Source organism: Vollenhovia emeryi, unplaced genomic scaffold (assembly GCF_000949405.1).
Source record: "Vollenhovia emeryi isolate VEMERY1.0 unplaced genomic scaffold, V.emery_V1.0 DF939174.1, whole genome shotgun sequence".
NCBI classification, from domain to species: Eukaryota; Metazoa; Arthropoda; class Insecta; order Hymenoptera; family Formicidae; genus Vollenhovia; species Vollenhovia emeryi.
In genome coordinates this window covers 1,722,586-1,741,769 of record NW_011967192.1, presented here as the reverse complement: position 1 = coordinate 1,741,769, position 19,184 = coordinate 1,722,586, and the positions used below count along the sequence as shown (strand labels likewise).

The 19,184-nt window shown below is 38.4% G+C and overlaps 1 protein-coding gene across 3 annotated transcripts in view; it reads right to left on the bottom strand.

Annotated features, from left to right (window-relative positions):
- Positions 1-816: 816 nt before the first annotated feature.
- LOC105563597 (cholecystokinin receptor type A-like) overlaps positions 817-19,184 on the bottom strand; it is a 47,127-nt gene continuing 28,759 nt past the window's right edge. For 2 of the 3 annotated variants that reach the window (XM_012015310.1, XM_012015309.1), the window contains exons 3-10: positions 17,841-17,955; positions 9,945-10,142; positions 8,384-8,569; positions 7,832-8,007; positions 6,166-6,393; positions 5,341-5,585; positions 4,666-4,796; positions 817-2,896 (exon numbers count right to left, since the gene is read on the bottom strand). In XM_012015310.1, coding sequence (XP_011870700.1) covers positions 2,859-2,896; positions 4,666-4,796; positions 5,341-5,585; positions 6,166-6,393; positions 7,832-8,007; positions 8,384-8,569; positions 9,945-10,142; positions 17,841-17,955 — 1,317 coding nt within the window. In that variant the 3' untranslated portion in view covers positions 817-2,858. Of the gene's footprint in view, positions 2,897-4,665; positions 4,797-5,340; positions 5,586-6,165; positions 6,394-7,831; positions 8,008-8,383; positions 8,570-9,944; positions 10,143-17,840; positions 17,956-19,184 lie in introns of those variants that run through there. The other variant, XM_012015311.1, reaches the window with a different exon arrangement.

Below are 19,184 nucleotides of genomic sequence, written 5' to 3'. Positions count from 1 at the left end.
GGGAAAGAAAATTAAAAAGTCCTTTCTACGATTGCTTGATTTATCGAACGTACACACGTAGATAACTTGACGAGTGATATGACAAAGAGCGGTCATTTTTTTTTTAAATTTGCTTCATATTCTCTTAATTATTGCACTCCGCGATACAGGTGTCTCCGGCAAACGCACGACGCGAAAATCCCTCTGCAGTTTGTAACCAATTTGCTAGTGACAACAAATACCCTTTGACAATGCCGAGCATACAACGGTTAACAAAACCAACTTGAACCGAAAATTGAATAAAGGCATGCAAACAAATATGATTTGTAGATATCTCTGTACTCGATAGGTTGCGACAAAAGAAAGCTGCGTTACATGTATTTCGTAATTAACTTTCCTTTGATTTGCTCTACGCCGATATTGTCTGGCGATGAATATTTGTTTATCAGATCAAATTTAATGAGGCAATGAAAAATGTATAATTATTAAATGAAGGTATAATTGAAAGGGTTTAATTGGAATTAGCAACCTCGATGGAACGTTTATAATATTATTCCGCATCCATTACGCGCTTTCTTACGTCGTTTTTACGAAATAAAAGTTGTGGCTTGTTCTTCTATTTAAAATCCATTCGGAGAAGTGCGGAAACTTTTTTCATACCTGGAAATCGAAACTCGCACAAGCAATAAAACGGGACACTTCTCCAGTGTCATCAGAAGAAAAGTTGGACAAGGACTGAAGGACATGTCTGATAATAAGCGAGAGAAAGCGAGGAAGAATTCTTGATAAAAAATATTCCAGACTGCGGAATTGTGTTGAAAAAAGTTTATTAAACATCTCTGTACAGTGTCTATCTGTAAAGTCGATCAAATCTTATTCTATTTCGTTACACATTTCGCAAGAAGAACTTTCGAATGTTTCTTAAATATTTCAGAAGAATGTAGAACGTCGTGGAGTTTTTATTTTATTACTTACAGTGTACTCTGCATTTTTGCGCGAAGAATTATTTTATAATGCTGCTGAGCTGCGACGTTCATCTTAAATACGATTGACGCGGTATTCTACGTAATGTAAGGAGCGCGGTAGCTTTGTAAAGAAACGTATTTATGAGATTGCATACTTAAAAATCTTTCTAAATACTTTTGATAAGTAAATAATTTATTGTATGTTACAATTAAAGCATTATATAAAATGGATTAAGAAACGTCGAAACAAACACAGTTATTCCGCGAATGCTTCGTGTAAAAGTCTGTCCCTCATCGTTAATATACTCTTACCATTTCTTAAATTTAACGAAACCCGATATTCGAATAATAAAGTTATTATACCGTACTTTGTTAATGACATATTTCTGTTTTAAATTACGTACGTTAAAATGGCAACAAGTTCGACAGAAGTAGCATCTTTTGAAACGTTATGATTCATGGAATCAACGCAATGTTATACACAACGCGATATTACACGAGACATGTCTGCGTTACGGCAACAATAATACCTTCAAGTACCGTCATATAAATATGAGAGAGCGGCAGGTACAGCTTTGATGCGTCGTGCGACCAAGTAACGTGGTCGTATATTTCACGCTATCATTTAAGGGTTATTCTCTGACAGATCCATGAATCGTGTGCAACAGGTGTATCAAAGATATGCGCGATGAAAGATATGCGAACTACATATCATACGGCACATTTCTATATGAATTTATGTTGAGTAATGGACCTTATCAAAGATTCTTGAACGCCGCGCGCCGAGCACTCCTCGGAATGCGAAATTTCGCCGTTCTCACAGGAAATCATGGAAATTGAATTAAACGCGGTCTACGCTGGAATTGCAATAAATGTAAAATATCTAGTAATCTGGTTACGCGCGAACATGAAATATAAAACCATCTCTCGAAATTAGCGTAGGTAACATAAATGAGCAGGGCGTTAAGCAGAAATAGCATAACTGTGTTTGTTTTTCGCATAAAACTGTGTTTACTGGATAAATAGATTTTATAGCTCCGGATTTAAGAGCTCGCCTGCGAAATTGCCCAAAGCGTTTTGTCATTTTTTTAATTGGAACGCAGAAGACGTTATCTCGTAAAATTGGCTTAATTATTAATCTTCCGCAAGGGATATTTTTTTTACGCGAATATATTTATAGCATTATCATACCATCATCATACTTAAAAGATAAGATAAGAAAAAGTCGCGATGCAAAAATACATTTTCTAATATATTCGCGTCTATCACTTCGGAATAGATTATCGTTGTTAAAGATATTAATATACTTAACGATCTACTGACAAGTTTTAATTTTAACAATTTCACAAGTTCGTTAATACGTTTGACAAATAATTTCTTTTTACAGGTACAGAATTACACGTCGTGTAAGACGCATTTCTTCGCCCATTATTCGATTAACGCGTACAAAAATGCCAATTCCTTTAAACTGTTTGCCGCGCAGAACGAACGAGTCGAGGCAGAATATAAAAATAACTCTCGATGCGAATCCAGAAAGGCGCAACGCGTTTCCGTTCTCGTTATCTTCATATAGACACGTTTTGACTTTTACGAACTAACTGAAACTATAAAAAAATGAGATCAGAAGTTTCTGTTAGGCCAAGGATACATAGGTCACAGAATATTGGGAATCACGTCAACGTTTCACTTCAGTCAATCGTAAAGGAAGTTGAGATTGTCCACGCAGGAAGATCTCGATGAGCAATGAGACGGGCCGGCATGAGCGGGTTCCTTACCACTTGCACGACTAGCGATCCTATCGACGGGCGGCCGCCAGGATATTTTCAGCAAAAAGTCCTCCTTCTTCTCCTCCTCACGGGAGGGTTGGGATACGTTCGGTCGCGCCGCCACGTCGCATAATCCGCACGACTTATACTAGACGCGATCTTCCTCCTCCAGCAACCGCACTACCTCTGAAATAATATTTCTTTATCGCGAATGGACGATAGCGACGAATACTGCCTGGACTCTGCGGATATCCAAATAATCCGAGATAATTATTCGTTTACTTCAGATATTCGGATAATCCAAGTCTCGACGTTCGCGGATTTCGGCGAGTCTGCGATAATATGAATTAAACCGATCGAGCGATAAGAAAGATTTTCTACTTCTGCATCTCTTTGCGGTCGAGCGCATATCACAAGGACAACGTATCTTATAAAAAATCTTAAATTTGCCAGAATTCATAAATTTCTAAGTCCGCGTAGATTTCATTTCAGAAATTACAATTCACGTCTAGATCTTTTATAAACGCGCGACAATTATCTCGGATAATTTGGATTTTTAATTATTCGGTTATCTACAGCTTTAATGGAAAGCACTCATGAAAATATGTACCACTTTTTAACACACATACATTCACACGCGTTAATATTTTGCGAGGATAAAATAAAGATTACGTTGAAATACGTACTTGGTGGATTTTCGAGAACGAGAATGGGACAATGCATTTATTCATCGAGAGAGAGAGAGAGAGGGGCGGAGGGGAGGGGACCGTGTGGTATTATCCCCGCAAAGTTCGAATAGAAAGGTCTCGAGATAAGCAGTGCTTATAGTTTCTGTGAAATTCAATCGTGACTGTCCATTACATCATATACAATCCGCTTAAATGATACCAATTGCCACGATAGTTATATATGATAATACTCGAATTTATACGCCGGTATCTAAAATTTCGAGGTTATTAAAAATTACCACCAGATCCTTTTGTTGCCGGCGAAGTGCGCGGTGGCTCTCATTTCTCGCGTGTCCCGACTTTTTCTCGTAAAAACATTTAGATAAAATTTCAATCTATATTCTCTAATATACTGTTTGATATGCTAAATGCAGACAATCGATCATAAAGCATAAAGCAACATTAGTTGAGTTTTTACACGTCGCGTTATTCCACCGCGCGATTTTTCTTACTTTAGGATACACCTTGCAATGTAAAAATTTAAATCCCAGAAATTAATTGCTGCATACTAGTTTAATATCGACTTTGTGGAAGCACGAGTATTATGTATATATTAAAATGTTGCCGTTGTGTTTCTGTATTACTTATGAACGCTGCTAAATGCTGCATCATATAATTTTTACTTTATTGTCACTCCATTAGCCAAGAACATTTTCGTATTGGATGGATATAATAATTAAGCTCCAGACAAGTAGGAATTAGAGCAGGACTAATTGCTCATTCAAAAGTTTAGGGAAACGTACGGTATATATATATATGCACATATATATAGTATATACGCGGTTAATGTAAACCGGTATCGTGGAAATTACATCGCGGGAACTCTAACGTGTGCCACAAGGAGCCAGCGGATGTCCGCGGCGGACCATTATCGATCACGTTGGTACTTTACTAAGCCATTATCAAGCAGACCAAGCGAAAGAAAAAGTTGTCTATTCAGATTTTAGACGCGAATGGAACGTAGCCCACATTGATTTAAATGCACGAGTACGAAATCCTGGAAAGTATTGCGTGGTAAAATGACGCAATCATGAATGTTACGGCATCGCGTAATACTATGATAATTTGATGGAATCCTGGTCGTTACGTATATGTACAAGGTGTATCGCGCAGTGTCGTGGTATCGTAATAGAATCTCGGAAATTTGGGTTGGTGTTGCAGCCGCGCATCTGGGAATATATTAGGGCGATAACATAAAATAATCAGTTTAGCAGAGCGCGATGATACCTGATCTGGCGGCGAGGGATGCCTTGCCCAGGTAAACCGTCGAGTCGTTTCCGCTTAATTCGCTGTTATTGCCAACTTGCCCGGCGTTTCCGGTGGTCGCCATCGCGATGTCGCTGTGTCTGCAACCTACCCTAAAATGAAACGCACGCGAACGTTTTCGGTTTAAAAGCGTCTGGCGCCGGGTGTCCGCACCCGCGCGACTTGTCCTATCAATTTTACCGAGCCGAGCGAACAAATCCCTTCTTCTCGCCCGCGTACTTTTAAAAATGCTTTACGCAAAGTTCGTTTAGCAAAACGTTAAGACTCGGATATAACGCACCCTTTCGTGTTTCATAATTTTAACTCCGTTCTATATTTAAAGGCATTTCGCGGAACAAACTTGGCCACTTTGCGATTTTTGTCTAAGAGCGAGCGGAGCGCGTTAACAAGTTTGGGGTTTAACGCGAGAATGGCTGTTACGTAATTGCAAGTCTTTCTATTCTGGAGCCGCGGGAGCTCGAGCGAGCTCCTCGACGTATCTTCCGCGGAATTAATCCCGCGCGGCGCCAGCCAACTGGTAAAGGGGACAGATTTGTACGGCAAAGTTCTCGCCTCACGTTGTGACAGCTCCTTAAGTCGCGTCCTTAAGTCGTGAACGAGGAATGTGTACGCGCGGCCGACTCATCTAGGTTTTACCTCCAACAGCGGTGGCAGTCGAAGAGGCCGAGGAACGCCTGGCGAAATTTTCTGTTCATGAAACAGTACGTGATGGGGTTGCAGCAGCTCGAGACGTAGGCCAGCAGTTGCACCAGGCTGATGCCGGTGCTACCGACGACCGAGTACACCAGATCGGGCGCGAAAAGGTACCACGTATTGATCACGTGCAGCGGCGCCCAGCACACGAAAAACTCGAGGACTATCACGAAGAGCATCCTGATCACCTGCAACAACCAAGCCGCGTTTAACGGACGCGTGACAAGTGCGGGCCACTTGTCTCGCGTTTCCGATTTCGGGGATTCACATTCCATTCGGGAGGGTAAAGCGCGACGTTGCCTCGGCGCGCGTTCCGGCACCAAACGTTCGTTGGCTCCCTCGAGCGTGGCATGACCGACGTCCCGTGTGCGCGGGGATTAAATCGTCTTACGTGCAAATATATGGAAAATATCACGGCCCCGTATGCCCCGTATTTGTAAAGTAGGAATGTAGAATTGTTTAGGGAGCGAGCCGTGCTCCAAGTGGATAATAAAAGGCTAATACCGCCACGAAGCGCTGATAAACATCTTGCGGCCTGGCGTGCACCGCCGGGCAACGCGTTTTTCCGACGCTTGCTCCAGATCCCACGATTTCCTAGAAACGAGAAACGCCGAACGCCGCGCTACGAGGGAACTTACAATGCGCGCTTTATATGCATGCAAAGGCGCACACGTGATCCCGCATTAAATTTTCGATACGGAAATTGTTGCTCGCTCTGCCGCGGGCCGCAATCCAATTCGATCAATCAGCCAGGCGTCCGTAATATACCTTCTTCTTCGCCTCGATGCTCTTCCCCATGTAATTGCTGCGTATCACGTGTTGTCTGGTGAGCGGACAGGGTGAGTCCTGCTGATCCTCGTTAGCGATATCCTTCGTGTCTCGCGTTAAGCAGCCACTTCCGTTCGCTCGTATCTGAATCCGGGATGCCTGGGACAAATCTGTGCTGTGACACTTGCCGGTAAGCACCCTGGAGACCACCGTCCGTGGTAACCGCACCTTTTTTTTTGGAAAAGGAGCAAGAGAAACAAGATGTCTCGGTTAACCGTTGCACGTGCCGCCGGGATGTTCTCGAGGCGATAGACAATTTAATTCGCCACCCTAATTGCGCAAATTTATCTGACGTCTAGCCGCGGGCTGTTTCATTGGATCATGAAATCTCAATTAGTCGAGGCAAGTTAATGATGCACTGGTCACTCACGTAAATTACAGTCTAAAGTGCGGTCTTGTTATCAATTAATAAAGCGCTAATGAAAATAATAGACTTCAGACTATCAATCTCGAGGATAATTACACTGATAGAAAAATATCTAGTATTTTAAACTCTAATTCCATAGTAAAATAATTATAGTCAAGAATATCATTTTTACAGTAATTATTACTATAATATTTGTAATAGCAACCATATAGACACAGTCATGCCAACTATAATGTTTTAAAAATTCACTAAAAAATATCAGCTTTTGACTATTATTCTGTTCAAATATCCAGGTAATGAATAGCAAATTACTTAATTGTTTTCATGTAGTAAATCACAATAAGAGTAATCATCCACCTTACTAATCACATGGTAAACAAAAGCGAAGTGGTTCGGAATGTCCTCACTAGAAGGACGCGCGGTATAAGACTTTCCCGTAAGAAGAAAACCGCATAGGGTGTTATAAGTACGGATAAGTTTATACGTTCGTATAAGATTACTTATCTTTTCTTGGAAAGACTCTTTCTTGTGATTACAAAGTGATGTAACCAATAAGCATATAGTGAACGCAATGTATAAATAATCAAAAAGGGAAAAATTACTTCCAATATAAATACGATTATTACTATTATATGTAGTTATTCGAAATTTTACTTGTGGTTGTTATTGCAATATTTATAGTACACTTTACACCAAATAAAAAGCTCGTTCGGGTTTACGACAATCATGTCATAAGTTGCATGGACCAATATTGTGTGTTTCTATGAGAACTATAATACATTGTTAGGTCAACCATAACTAACGTAGTTGGAAGAATCGTAAAAATGTGGTTGCCTCCTAAAATGACTATAAATTATAGTGAGATTGTGGTAACTGCAACCATTTTCCCCGTCAGTGTGCAATATTGTTAATACAAATATGGCAAAGCGAAATATTTGAAAATATTTACACGATTAATTTTTCTTTCTTTTCGTTTGGTAAAAATCCCTACTCAATTTCGAATCTTTCTGCATTTGACACACATTTCCATTAAAATATTTCGGTATTGTGAAAATCGGTAAAAAGGTTAACTTTTATTGTTGCTTTTGCCATTACAGTTTGCCACTTAGATCCTTTACAAGTCCAATGACTGCGGAGTTAAGAGAGTAATATTATAGACCGAGTAATTTACGCAATTAACATAGATCGCGATAATCTGAAATTTTATCCCAAGGTGATATTGGCTCAGTATTTTCTCACCCTAGATGGTACACCTTGAGAAGCGCCTTGGAAATGCCTTGAGGAAGACGAGAAGCTCCGTCGCGATCTCGAAGTCGGGCCACAAGTATCAAATACCATTGTCGCTCTTGCATCTCGATCGTTGTTGTTGTTGTAATTTGAGCCTCGGATCGTTGCGCTAGATTGCGTTCTCCCGACTGTAATTTATGATGATTACGGACCTTCGGTTTCAATACAGTCGTAATGATCATTCAATTTTCATTCAGAAGAGTATATTTTTGACTTGTTCAAAATATCGACGGAAAGCAAAATAATTTTTTATTCAGTAGCTATCAGCAGATGTCGATCGATAATCTCGATATTAATCCAACGTTATTTTGTTGCTGTGTCTTTTCTAAGCTTACAATTCCGACCAATAGATTTTGCAGCAAAATCAGCGTAAATAAAATAAGATTGACGTAGCTTTGGGAAATGTTTTTCCAAGGCGCCCGCGACGCCGACGCAGCAGGATTCGACGCGAAAATTGGTACTGTCACATCTACGTTCCGTATATCGAAGCGACACTTCACTTACGTCTCCTGGTACACGTCGATGACTGTCGTATCTCGAGTTTCAGGCCGCGCCAAAGTTTTATCGCTATCAGCGAGTAAGCCAGGCTCATGAGCAGCAACGGTATCAGGAGCAGCGTACCGTCCAGGAAGAGATTGTACGCCCTTTCGGTGCCGACGTTCGGCCATTCCTCGCGACACTTACGCCTTCCTAAAATTGCCACGTGGTGCGAACAAGTTTTTCAACCGCTCGGCCGTAAAACGCATGGAGTCCTGGTGTAATCAAGAGGGAAGAGATCGTATTGCCGCCACATTCCCACCTTGTACGTTTTCCCGGTGGAGAACGACCACGCGGTGGTTAAAATAGAAAAAGATCTAATCCCGTATTTCTTTTCGCGCGGAAAGCTTAGATGTAGCCGTTAATTAAAGTCATTAAGTTAAAATTATATTCGTTTTATCGCAGCTTCTGAACTTTAATAACAAAATAAACAGCTATGTAATTTTTTTCGTTCACCCATTCACCTACGTGATAAAGTTATACGCGAGATTTATGCTCGCCGAAATATCAATAACGCACGTCTTGTTGCATTCAATGTAACTCTTTTATATACACTTAATCGATAATATATCGGTGTTGCTGTGCAATTGACTTTCATTGCCTCAATATCGAGCTGAGTAAGTAATACGGTATCGATTATATTGATATTGCTGCGCAGTTGACTTTCAATATCTCGGTATCAAGTTCGAGAAATGTCAAAGCAAGTGATTAGTGTTGCGGAGTTTCACGGTGTAATGTGACAAACATACACGCTGCTGCCTTTATCATGTATGTAGGCATTCTATTAAGTATTCGGTCAATTAGATCGTGTTAAAAGCAATGAGCGGGCATTACATCGATCGGATTTCTTGCGTTTAAAAAGCAATGCTCTATAATTCAATATGAGATTTCTGCGTAACAAATAAATTTTGAGTAGCAGTTAATATTAAATAAATATGATCGATCAATATAAAACAAATTGCTAGTATCAATAATTTACTGTTTGCTATTTTATTTAAAATATTGAATTGAAAGCGTTTTTTATTGTAACCGAAAAGCTACCATAACAAAATTTTATCGCGTCAACAGCCTAACTTCTTTTAGAATAGATATTCAATATTGTTGAGATATTCAATATGCCGGTAGTGGATATTATGTATATGCATAAGCTGCCTATGCCGGTGAATGAAATTCTCAGAGGAAGGCCAGGACGGATGTCGGTATTGAATTGAGATGAAAATGTCAGCACGGCGCAAAAACTGCAGTTTCAATCTGGCGAGCGATTGTAACAAATAAAATTGCAACAAACGTTGCAAATGCCACATTAAAATACATTTATTCGAGTGACTTGAATCGTCCGATGGCTATTCGCGAATTAATTAATAAAGAAGAACAGATGAGGAAAACAATTTACTATAATCTTCAATTTCCCGAGTTGTCAATTACAAAGCGTGAAATTATTTATTCACTTGTTATTTATTTGGCAGTTATTGCTTACCAAGTATTTACGCAAAACTGAGGCAACACTGTAATATCAACGTTCTCTTACCTCCGCTCAAGTTTTTTAATTGGGAGACGACGAGAATCGGCACGTTCCACGTGAGACTGAGAGTCCACACAACAGCAATCATCTTGTAAGCGTGGAACTGTGTCTGCCATCGTCTAGATTTTAATGGCCGGCAAATGGCAAAGTAGCGTTCGAGCGAAATGGCAACCAGTGTCCAGACACCCACCGACACTGACACGGCTGGAAAAAGCGTATCACGTTTTAAATCGCATTGCGTCCCGTCGTGCAGACTTACTGTCCGCTTTTGTAGATGACAGAGCTTTTACATTTTTAATATAGGTATATATATTGTCGTTTTTGCAAAATTTGAATAGTCTGTCTATCCCAGGCAGCAAAAAATTAATACAGCATTGCGCGATATAAAGTATTGACAGCCGATCGATTTGTAATATACACTTTGATTCGTACTGTTCAGCTCGAAATTAAAAATACATCGATAAATGTAATTGTCTCGGAATATACAGGGAAGAAAAGGAAATATATTTCCCATTCCCTTCCCCGATGTAGGGCAACATCGAAGTAACCGTGAGAACACGTCCGATCGTTAGCAAAAAAATATCAATTGTCGATGATGGAAAGGAGTTCGACATTCAATAATAGAGCCGGAGGATTGGAGCTAACTATCTGGACCACCGGTGTACGTTGCAAAAAATGAACGCACGTGACATGCACTCCTGCAGAGGAGCGCTTTCGCTCGAGTCCGCTTTCTTCTTGCCCGTCGGTCGTACAAAGGCCGCGGATGGCGAAGTTTCGACTTAAAAGTGTCGCCAAACAATTTCCACAGCGTACAGCTTAGAGTGTACACAGATGGAGGAAGAGAGGACTTTATGAGAAACGTTCTCGGCGACCTCGAATCCAATTATGAAATTCTTTCGCGACCGCGACCTACTAAATACTTTATGTCAAGGTTATTAACAGGAAACCCTTATCAGGATGGGAGATATGGGAATTTTATCGAATATCCTTCACCTGATTGGAAAATGCTTTATTCATTTATTGCATTTTAATCCGATTATTATGCAACATCATCACGAAAGTGGGTAGCACCCATTGTGTGTTAATAACAGGATAAAGCCGAAAATATACGTATTAAATTTAAATTTAAATCGCTTACGTTCATACAGAACGTTCCATCTTTAATTAATGTTTTAACAGATTCTTTGATAAAGGATCTACCTTCTTTTTAGCAGAAATGTCAAAGAAAGCTATCTTTTATCGTGACTTGTTAATTTCCAACTTTTTCTAGATTTACGTAAATACGTTTCAAAGTTAAATCAAAATTTTATTTAAAGTTATGTAAAGAATTGTACAATTTTGTTATTCATTTGGCTCCTCGACATTTAGTTCGCGATATGTCTTCCTTTTCTTGTTGCGCACTTGATATTTTTGCTGAGAAAAATTAATTTTGATTTTGTCAAAGAATTTATTGTCACAAATTAAAAGTGCGAGAAACAGAACACTATATGTGATTGCAATCCGCCCACGTTGAAATTATTTTTAATTTTAAGGACGCGCAATCCGCCCACGTTGTAATTACTTTTAATTTCAAGAACGCAGTATCGCAGTATAGCGGTATCGACTTTCAAGAAAGTACAAATTACCTCACTTGACATAAATTTTCCACTCGATTGACACAGCTGGCGTCATTAAAATGTGCATACGTTTTTATTCTATTGGGAATTATTCATTCAATCATTTGAACAATTGTGATTCCCATTCGAACATTTTCTATCGCCGCGTCTTTTAATTACATTTTTAATTATCTGGAATTTTCTGAACAATTATTTCCTACTTTTTACATTATTATGAAAAAGTTTCACGATGTTTTACGAAGAGGTGGATAAACAGACGCATGTGTGTGTGACTATATTGCGAGTTAATTTACTTTAATTATGGTGAAAAATTAATTATACACTCTGAAAGAACAGGGAATGAAGAAATTTGCCCGGAAGATAATTTGCATACCGGAGTGACGACAGTCGAAAAGTTAACAAAATTAACTCGTGGTACTCATTTACCCTCTACATGAATTGTTCCTTTAAGAAGGAGCCCTCTCTCTCTCCTTTATGAATTATGAATTATTACTTTGAATAGAAGTAGTAGAACTAGCATTTTAAAAGTTTAGCTAACGTCATGTTAAAAACATAAGCCTTCGATCGCGGGTATCAACTGTTTCTTACTCGATACACTGTTGATTTTGTTGATTTAATAAAAATCTTATTGCACTTGGGCATTAATGGTTTCACGTTTAATAATTTTTAGACCGCCATTTGTAACTTGCACAAATTCGTACAAAGTCGCTAGTTTTGTCGATATATTACAAGAAGCTAAAATCCTTCATCATTTTTCGTTCTTATTGATATATAAATAGCGAGAAAACACACGTTACGTGAGATCGAAGAACACACTGTCTGGCTAGATCGAGAAAGACGTAGACCTTTTGAGCGTCGTTCTAGAGTACCAATATGTCCCATAAATTTCCGCTGCTCTTCCTGAATACACCTCACCGTAAGTTTTCATACAGCAAGATGAGCGTGAGGTGCATCTATTCATCACGCTTGTGACCTTTGCCACTGGTTCCTTCCACGCCGCACCGCCGTTTCAAAGCCGGAAAGAAAGCGCGGCGCAACAGAGTTATCTTAAATTATAATTTTTTTTTTTCCTCCACTAGAATAATCGCCGAGGACATGTGCCGCTACTTTGGTCGCGACAGCGGGGCGCAATGATAGAAATTACGGCATTTGTTACTTTCACGGTACATCGTGATAAATATTGCAATAACTCGCATCTGAAGCACGCAATAATGCCTATCGTTTCAGCCAATCCGATCACGTTCTTACAAGAATTTACATAAAGACCTCTGGGATTTCGCGTTACCGATGCATATTAATCGACGTTATTAATGTACGAATTAATACGGCCGCGGCACGGAGTTTGCTCATTACGTGAAAATAGTACACGTGCAATATGGAAATCCTTCACGAACGGCTTCGTTACACTAGGCTTCTGTACTTATATTACTTCATTCGTAAAAGGTCGCCGTTAAGCCCCTTTGTTTAATACGAGCGAGAAGCGGGACATCGCGAATTTGGGTCGTTCCAAGACCGGGCTGGTCGGGTATAATCCGCGACAATGGAGGGGGGGAAAAAAACGATTACATCCTACGCTAACGCCGTGACAATAAAAATGTCTTGAGAAAAGGAACGTCTACGGCGCGACGAAAAACGTTCATGCGATTTCAATTTCATGGCAGGTTTTCGTCGGAAAGAAGATTATCCTACATATGCGTAACGTGTGTATGCGTGTGTATGTGTGTGTGTGTATCCTGGAAAATCCACGATTTTCATGCTCTGTGAACAATCTTTTAAAAAAAGTACAAAATCCACGGGAATAAAATTCCGTAATAAAATAGTGATACACGACAATTTTTATACTCTTGATTCTCTTTTTTATTCGCTCCATACGCTCGCGTTGTATCTAACACTCGAGTTGGTATTAGTGTACGAAAAGTTACGCTTTGCGACGTGCAGTTTCACAACTGCGCGGCTGCGATTGTACCGTATGATTTCGGAAACCAATGTACACGAAAAGATCAGAGGGAAGATATAAAAAAATGAACGCGCGCCAGATAAAAAATATTGACCAAACTCAGAGCCGATGCCGAACGTTTTTATCGGACCATTCCTTTATACCCATATCCGGGCTCCGTCTGAATATCGGCGGATCAAGAGCGTGTGACAAAACTTAATAGCGCGTTATACGCACCCGAAGAAGTATCTCCGAGGTATCCGCGGGCGCAATAAAAGTTCGCGCGACCGTCCAAGTACGCACGATCGTTTTCCTTTATCGGGGAACATTCGAGGCGCGATTTTTGCAGAAACGATCATCGGTGGTGCGTTTAAATTCCGCAAGCGCGAACGCGACTGTTATGAGCGATACAGGCAGATATGCGTACGCCGGGATGGTCTCTTTCGGTACGATATCTCCTCGCAACGGGAATTCGACTTGGAGTCCGCCGGCGCGCATTAGTCACTCTCGTGGAACAGCATAATTCCACAATATCCTGTTGCCAGGCTCTTTAATACACAGGAGTAATATTCAACGAGATTTACTAATCTGATATTTGGAAATACAAAATAATATTATATACAGATAAGAAATATAGAGGGAAGTCCCCTATTGTGAGATCTTAACATGAGATAGCGGGGATTCTGCTAAATTAACAGGCAACATCTGTTGATTCCACCGTGAATTTATTGCCCTTGGAGTGAAATCTGTTTAGTGGAAACTTGCTTATTAGATCGTGTAATCCATGCGGTGAACGATTTGTGATTGGATTTAGATGTTGAGAACTTGCTATCTCATAGTAGGTTTCTCTAAATCTCTAAATCTCTCTCAATATATATATAGACAATATTTTTCTCAATCATGTTCTGCCTCTCGTGAACCTAAGCTCAGTTCCTTTAATTTATTACACTGAACATTTGATACGATATCGCTTGAAAAGGATCACAAACCATGGTCGAAACGTTGTGAGTTCTAAACATAAAAATTGCCAGGTCAAGTTATCATTGAAGTCTTAAAATTTTTTAAATTTTGTATACGGAACTCTTAAGATTTAGTGAATTGTTTTAAGGATATTCTGTGTAAAATCCTTTTTATTATTATATGTATAAATAAATTATACATTTATTATGTCGACACTAATCGAGAATAGTTCATTATTATGGCAAATTGATATGTGTAAATATTTAAACATTTTAATTTGATTCGATCTATGTATCGCGGTTATTATCATATTAGTTTCAGATATGCAATATTCCAGAACGCGAAAATATATGAAAAATAAGTCGATATATTAATGTTTGTTTTCACATAAAAAAGAATAGCTTGATTTGCTCAAATACATCAATCATTTAACGCAGAGGACGTATTACGAGTGAAAACCTTTCTAGAAAGCAAGAAAAACTTTTTTACCAATGTTGTTTGTTAAATTGTTATTAATACTTAGTTGTCTCGTGGATTAAATTATCGCATAACACATAATTTAGAAATTATAGATACGTGTTTGTTAGCCTCATATGTGAACTGCGTACAGCAATTCTAGAAAATTAGCATTAGATCACTGCAGTCACTCGTGTGTGCATCGCGCAATGGTAATTTGCTGTTCGCTTAGGAAATATATCACGCCTGACAGTAACAAGCTCTTTGAGTATCGTGTTGGTAGCAGATTGATCGTCACATCAGAGATCTATCCAGTGACTTGAGCGAGCGTTTATGTTATACAATATTAATCGATTAAAATCACATATACTTCAAACGAATCGTGCCCAATTAAAAATACACTATATTCGCGTAAAGAATTTATATACAATGTTATTTGATAATATTTGAATATTTTATAAGTTATTATATTACGAATAATACTCGTTATTCGAAGGAATAAAGGACTAAGATCCGTGACAAGGTGTTAGTGTCTAAATATTTCATATTCCAAATTTATTGCGAAAAATATTACCTTGGCCAGGGTTTATTATCCATTACATAATAACTTATTTAATAACTAACTTATATTCGCGTAAATAATTCAACAGTCTTTGATTTTGAAACTATAACTCAATTTCTCCAGAAATTCATCAGTACCTCGTGCATCATGCCATTATTCGGAAATGTTATTACGCGTCACGAGTAACAAAGACACACTGGACGCTTTCAGGAGTGTTTCTCTAATGGTGTCACATTTTACCCAGCATTGCCCTCTTTTCCTTTCGATATGCGATCTTAAAATGCATATAAAAGCGATTTCCGTAAGAGCTTCGCACACGAACCACGCGTACTTTGACAACTGACTTATCAAAGTGCTATGTATCTATGTACATTGCCATACTTTCAAGCGGAAATTCAATGTCGATGAAGATTTATGTCTCTGAGAACGTCGAGAAGCGACGAATTTAGATCGCACTGGATATTTGAGGCGAAAGAGACAAATGAATGTAATAATAATTGCTTATAATCTCTTAATTTATGCACGTTCTTATTTGCATAGAAAGTATTTAGAAGTTTTATTATGCGTAGTGTACATGCGTGTAATTTGAGGTGTATAATATTAATAGAAAAATTAATTTTTTATGCTGGACAATCTATGAAATCATGGCCTTCTTGCGTTGCCGGATCTTTCTTGTGAAATACGAGACTCTTTAAAAAGTTAAAATTGATAATCTGTCTAATGAAAGATAGTTCGGACAGAGAGAGAAATCGAATTGATTTACCGAACGGATTTTATTTTGCAAATAAATGACGGAACAGGAAGTTCTACCGCGTGATCATCTGACCAATTGCGTCTCGTAATTGAATACCGAGGAGCTACGGCAAAACTTTCGAGGATATAAAACAGAAGTTACGCGCGGTGTAAAACGTGCAGTCTTAACTTGCATTCGATATCACTATCGATGTTTCTCTCCCTTCGATAGAAACAGACGGAAGGGCGAGGCGCGAACAAATTACGGAAGCGAATCTTTCGATTTTTCTCGCGCGATCACTTTCCCGAATTAAACCAAACCAATTACCAAAGAAAACGATCTATCCACGGAAAACTAATCGAAAATGAAATTGGAATACACAGAAGTTTATTCGTTATGTGGCAGGTGTATTCAATTTCATCCATGATAACGGCGCGCTGTTCGCACAATCGATACAATCATTGCCAGATACACACCATCTCGAACAACAGGTAATCCATTCTGCGTGTTAATTTACACGAGCGCAGAAATTAGCTTAAATCCACAGGCCGTTTACCGTAATGCATTTATTCTATTGTTAACTTTATTTTTCATTTATGATTTTTATTTACCCACATATCATGTACACAAACGTGTATGAAATCTGTCTGTTTCTTTATAAAATTTTTGTAGGTACGATTTTGTAAACATGATAAATATATAATAACACAGCATAATTGTCTTTTTTTTAAATACAAAATAGAATAGTTAATTCACCGGCGTGTTGCATTCTGTAAAATGTGCATTCTCATTTATGAGAAAATGCTTGCAATTACACCATGCATTGCAACATGTATGCTAATATTTGTGCATAATAAAGTTATTAATTTGACAAAATTAACTAGATTTCACGTGTATAAATGCGACCGAAAATTCCCGGAAATGTTAAAACGTGAAAGATAATAAGATTTTATTTTCATTGATAAACCAAGCATACGTATTTATATGTGTACATTGGTTTATCAATGAAAAAATAAATATATGAAAATATGTAAATCTGCTGAAAATCAAATACAATAATTCAGAAAATTTATTTGACGTTTATTTGAGTTCGAAAAGAAAAAAAGTTTATTGTGCTATTCAATTCTTATGTAATATTTATGAGAGAATATTAACCGAAATACTCATTCCTTAAAAATCTTTCGAAAAGGAACAAAATTGGAAAATACGTCGTGGCAGCCGCTATAGCTGAACTTTTAATGGAACCCGAGATAAATCTTGGACAATTTTCCGCTTACCAAATAAATTGACAGATTAACAATTCACCGCTTTTTAACTTAAATTGGTAAAACAGCGATTTAATATATTTCTTACACAAGAAACCTTTGACTTTAACAGATAGTTGCAACATGATTTAAAACGATTGGCTTTATTTACTTGGCAATTCTGTACTTAATACGTTCTTCACTTGTATCTTAGTTTATAGAGAAGCAATAAATATCAGTCCCTGACTTGCACGACGCCTTACACATACGGGGATTCGCGAAAATTTCTTTCGCCCTTATTACAATAACGGGATGATGTAGCAAAAAAATTGTACATCCATTTCCAATAATATCCAATTTTTATGTTATCCCAAAAACGGTGAGCCGATGCTTACCTTGAAAGTACGGTATCAGCTTGCACATCGTGAGACCGAAAACGAAATTCTTGAGAATTTGACCCAGAAGAGTGAAGGGCATGCAGAACACACCGAGCAGAAGATCCGACACCGCCTGAAACAAGTCGGCAGTAATATCCTTAATTGCTATTCTCCCAGCTCTCGCGAAAAATAAGAAACACGATTCAAACCGTAAAGAGTAAACACACAATTGCACTTGCAGAATAATCAAAATACAGCTGGTACTTTATCGGGAAATTTATTTCCCCGGGTTTAATTTTGACGAAGTACAGAAGCCACTGGACGAGACGTTTAAACATCCTAAAGTATCGTGGAAATAAATGACTCTATCGTTTCTTCATTCGTGCGCTCTCCCGACGTAGCGAGGCTACAAATAAAGGTGGTTCCGAGTCCAGGCCGATCGATCATCAGTAAACAACAAGAAAGTGGTTTTCAACGACACGGTAAATTGAACGCCGGAAATTTTCAATTCTGCATGCAGCCCGAAGATTCGGAATTTGTTTGTATATTTTAAAATAATTGTTATGCATGTTACATATATATGCACTCCTTGTTTACACGTTTGCGCGCGAAAATCGATGTAACGCGTGACGCGATAAATAATTTTTGTGTTTCAAAGAAAACACTTTCTGTTTCGCAACAAGACGGTCTACTTTTAATTAAACGGCAGTTTTTTCCCTGTTCTTGGAAAGCCTGGGAGATTCTTATTTTTCTTTTATTCGACGTTCACTGGTGTAATTTCAACACTGAAGGTTTTTACTTTGTCGCTGGACATGTGATAGCTTGTAAAAAAAAGAGGAATTAAAATAGCTGCCTAAGAGTGCAACGATATCTACAAGTAGAGGGATAAAGAGAGGAGGCGAAAAGAAAAAAGTAAAATAAAATTGTGCAAACGAATACTGCAATAGCTGTACGGGATCAACGCTGTTATTACGCAATCATGACTTTAAATTACATTAGGAAGCTGAGCTTTCATTCCGCGCTGTACTTGCTAAGTTATGTTTCCGACGTTGCGTTTGACCTAAATAACATGTGAAATTGTTACTATATGAAAAAGAAAAATTCACATATCTTCATAAATTATGGGATGTACAAACCAACAGTAAACAACACATGTATGAGATAATTATTTGCCTAAATATTTCTAGCGATTGCAACGCACGTTTATCTAATATTTCTTCATAGAATAATGTAATTCATTAAAACAGGGATAGGACGATTTAGTACAGGTAAAATTTTCAACTCTAAAAAACCCTAAACATCTGAAACTTATGTAAACCGGGAGTCAAGTTTACCTACACAGTTGAAAAATTTATGTTAAAT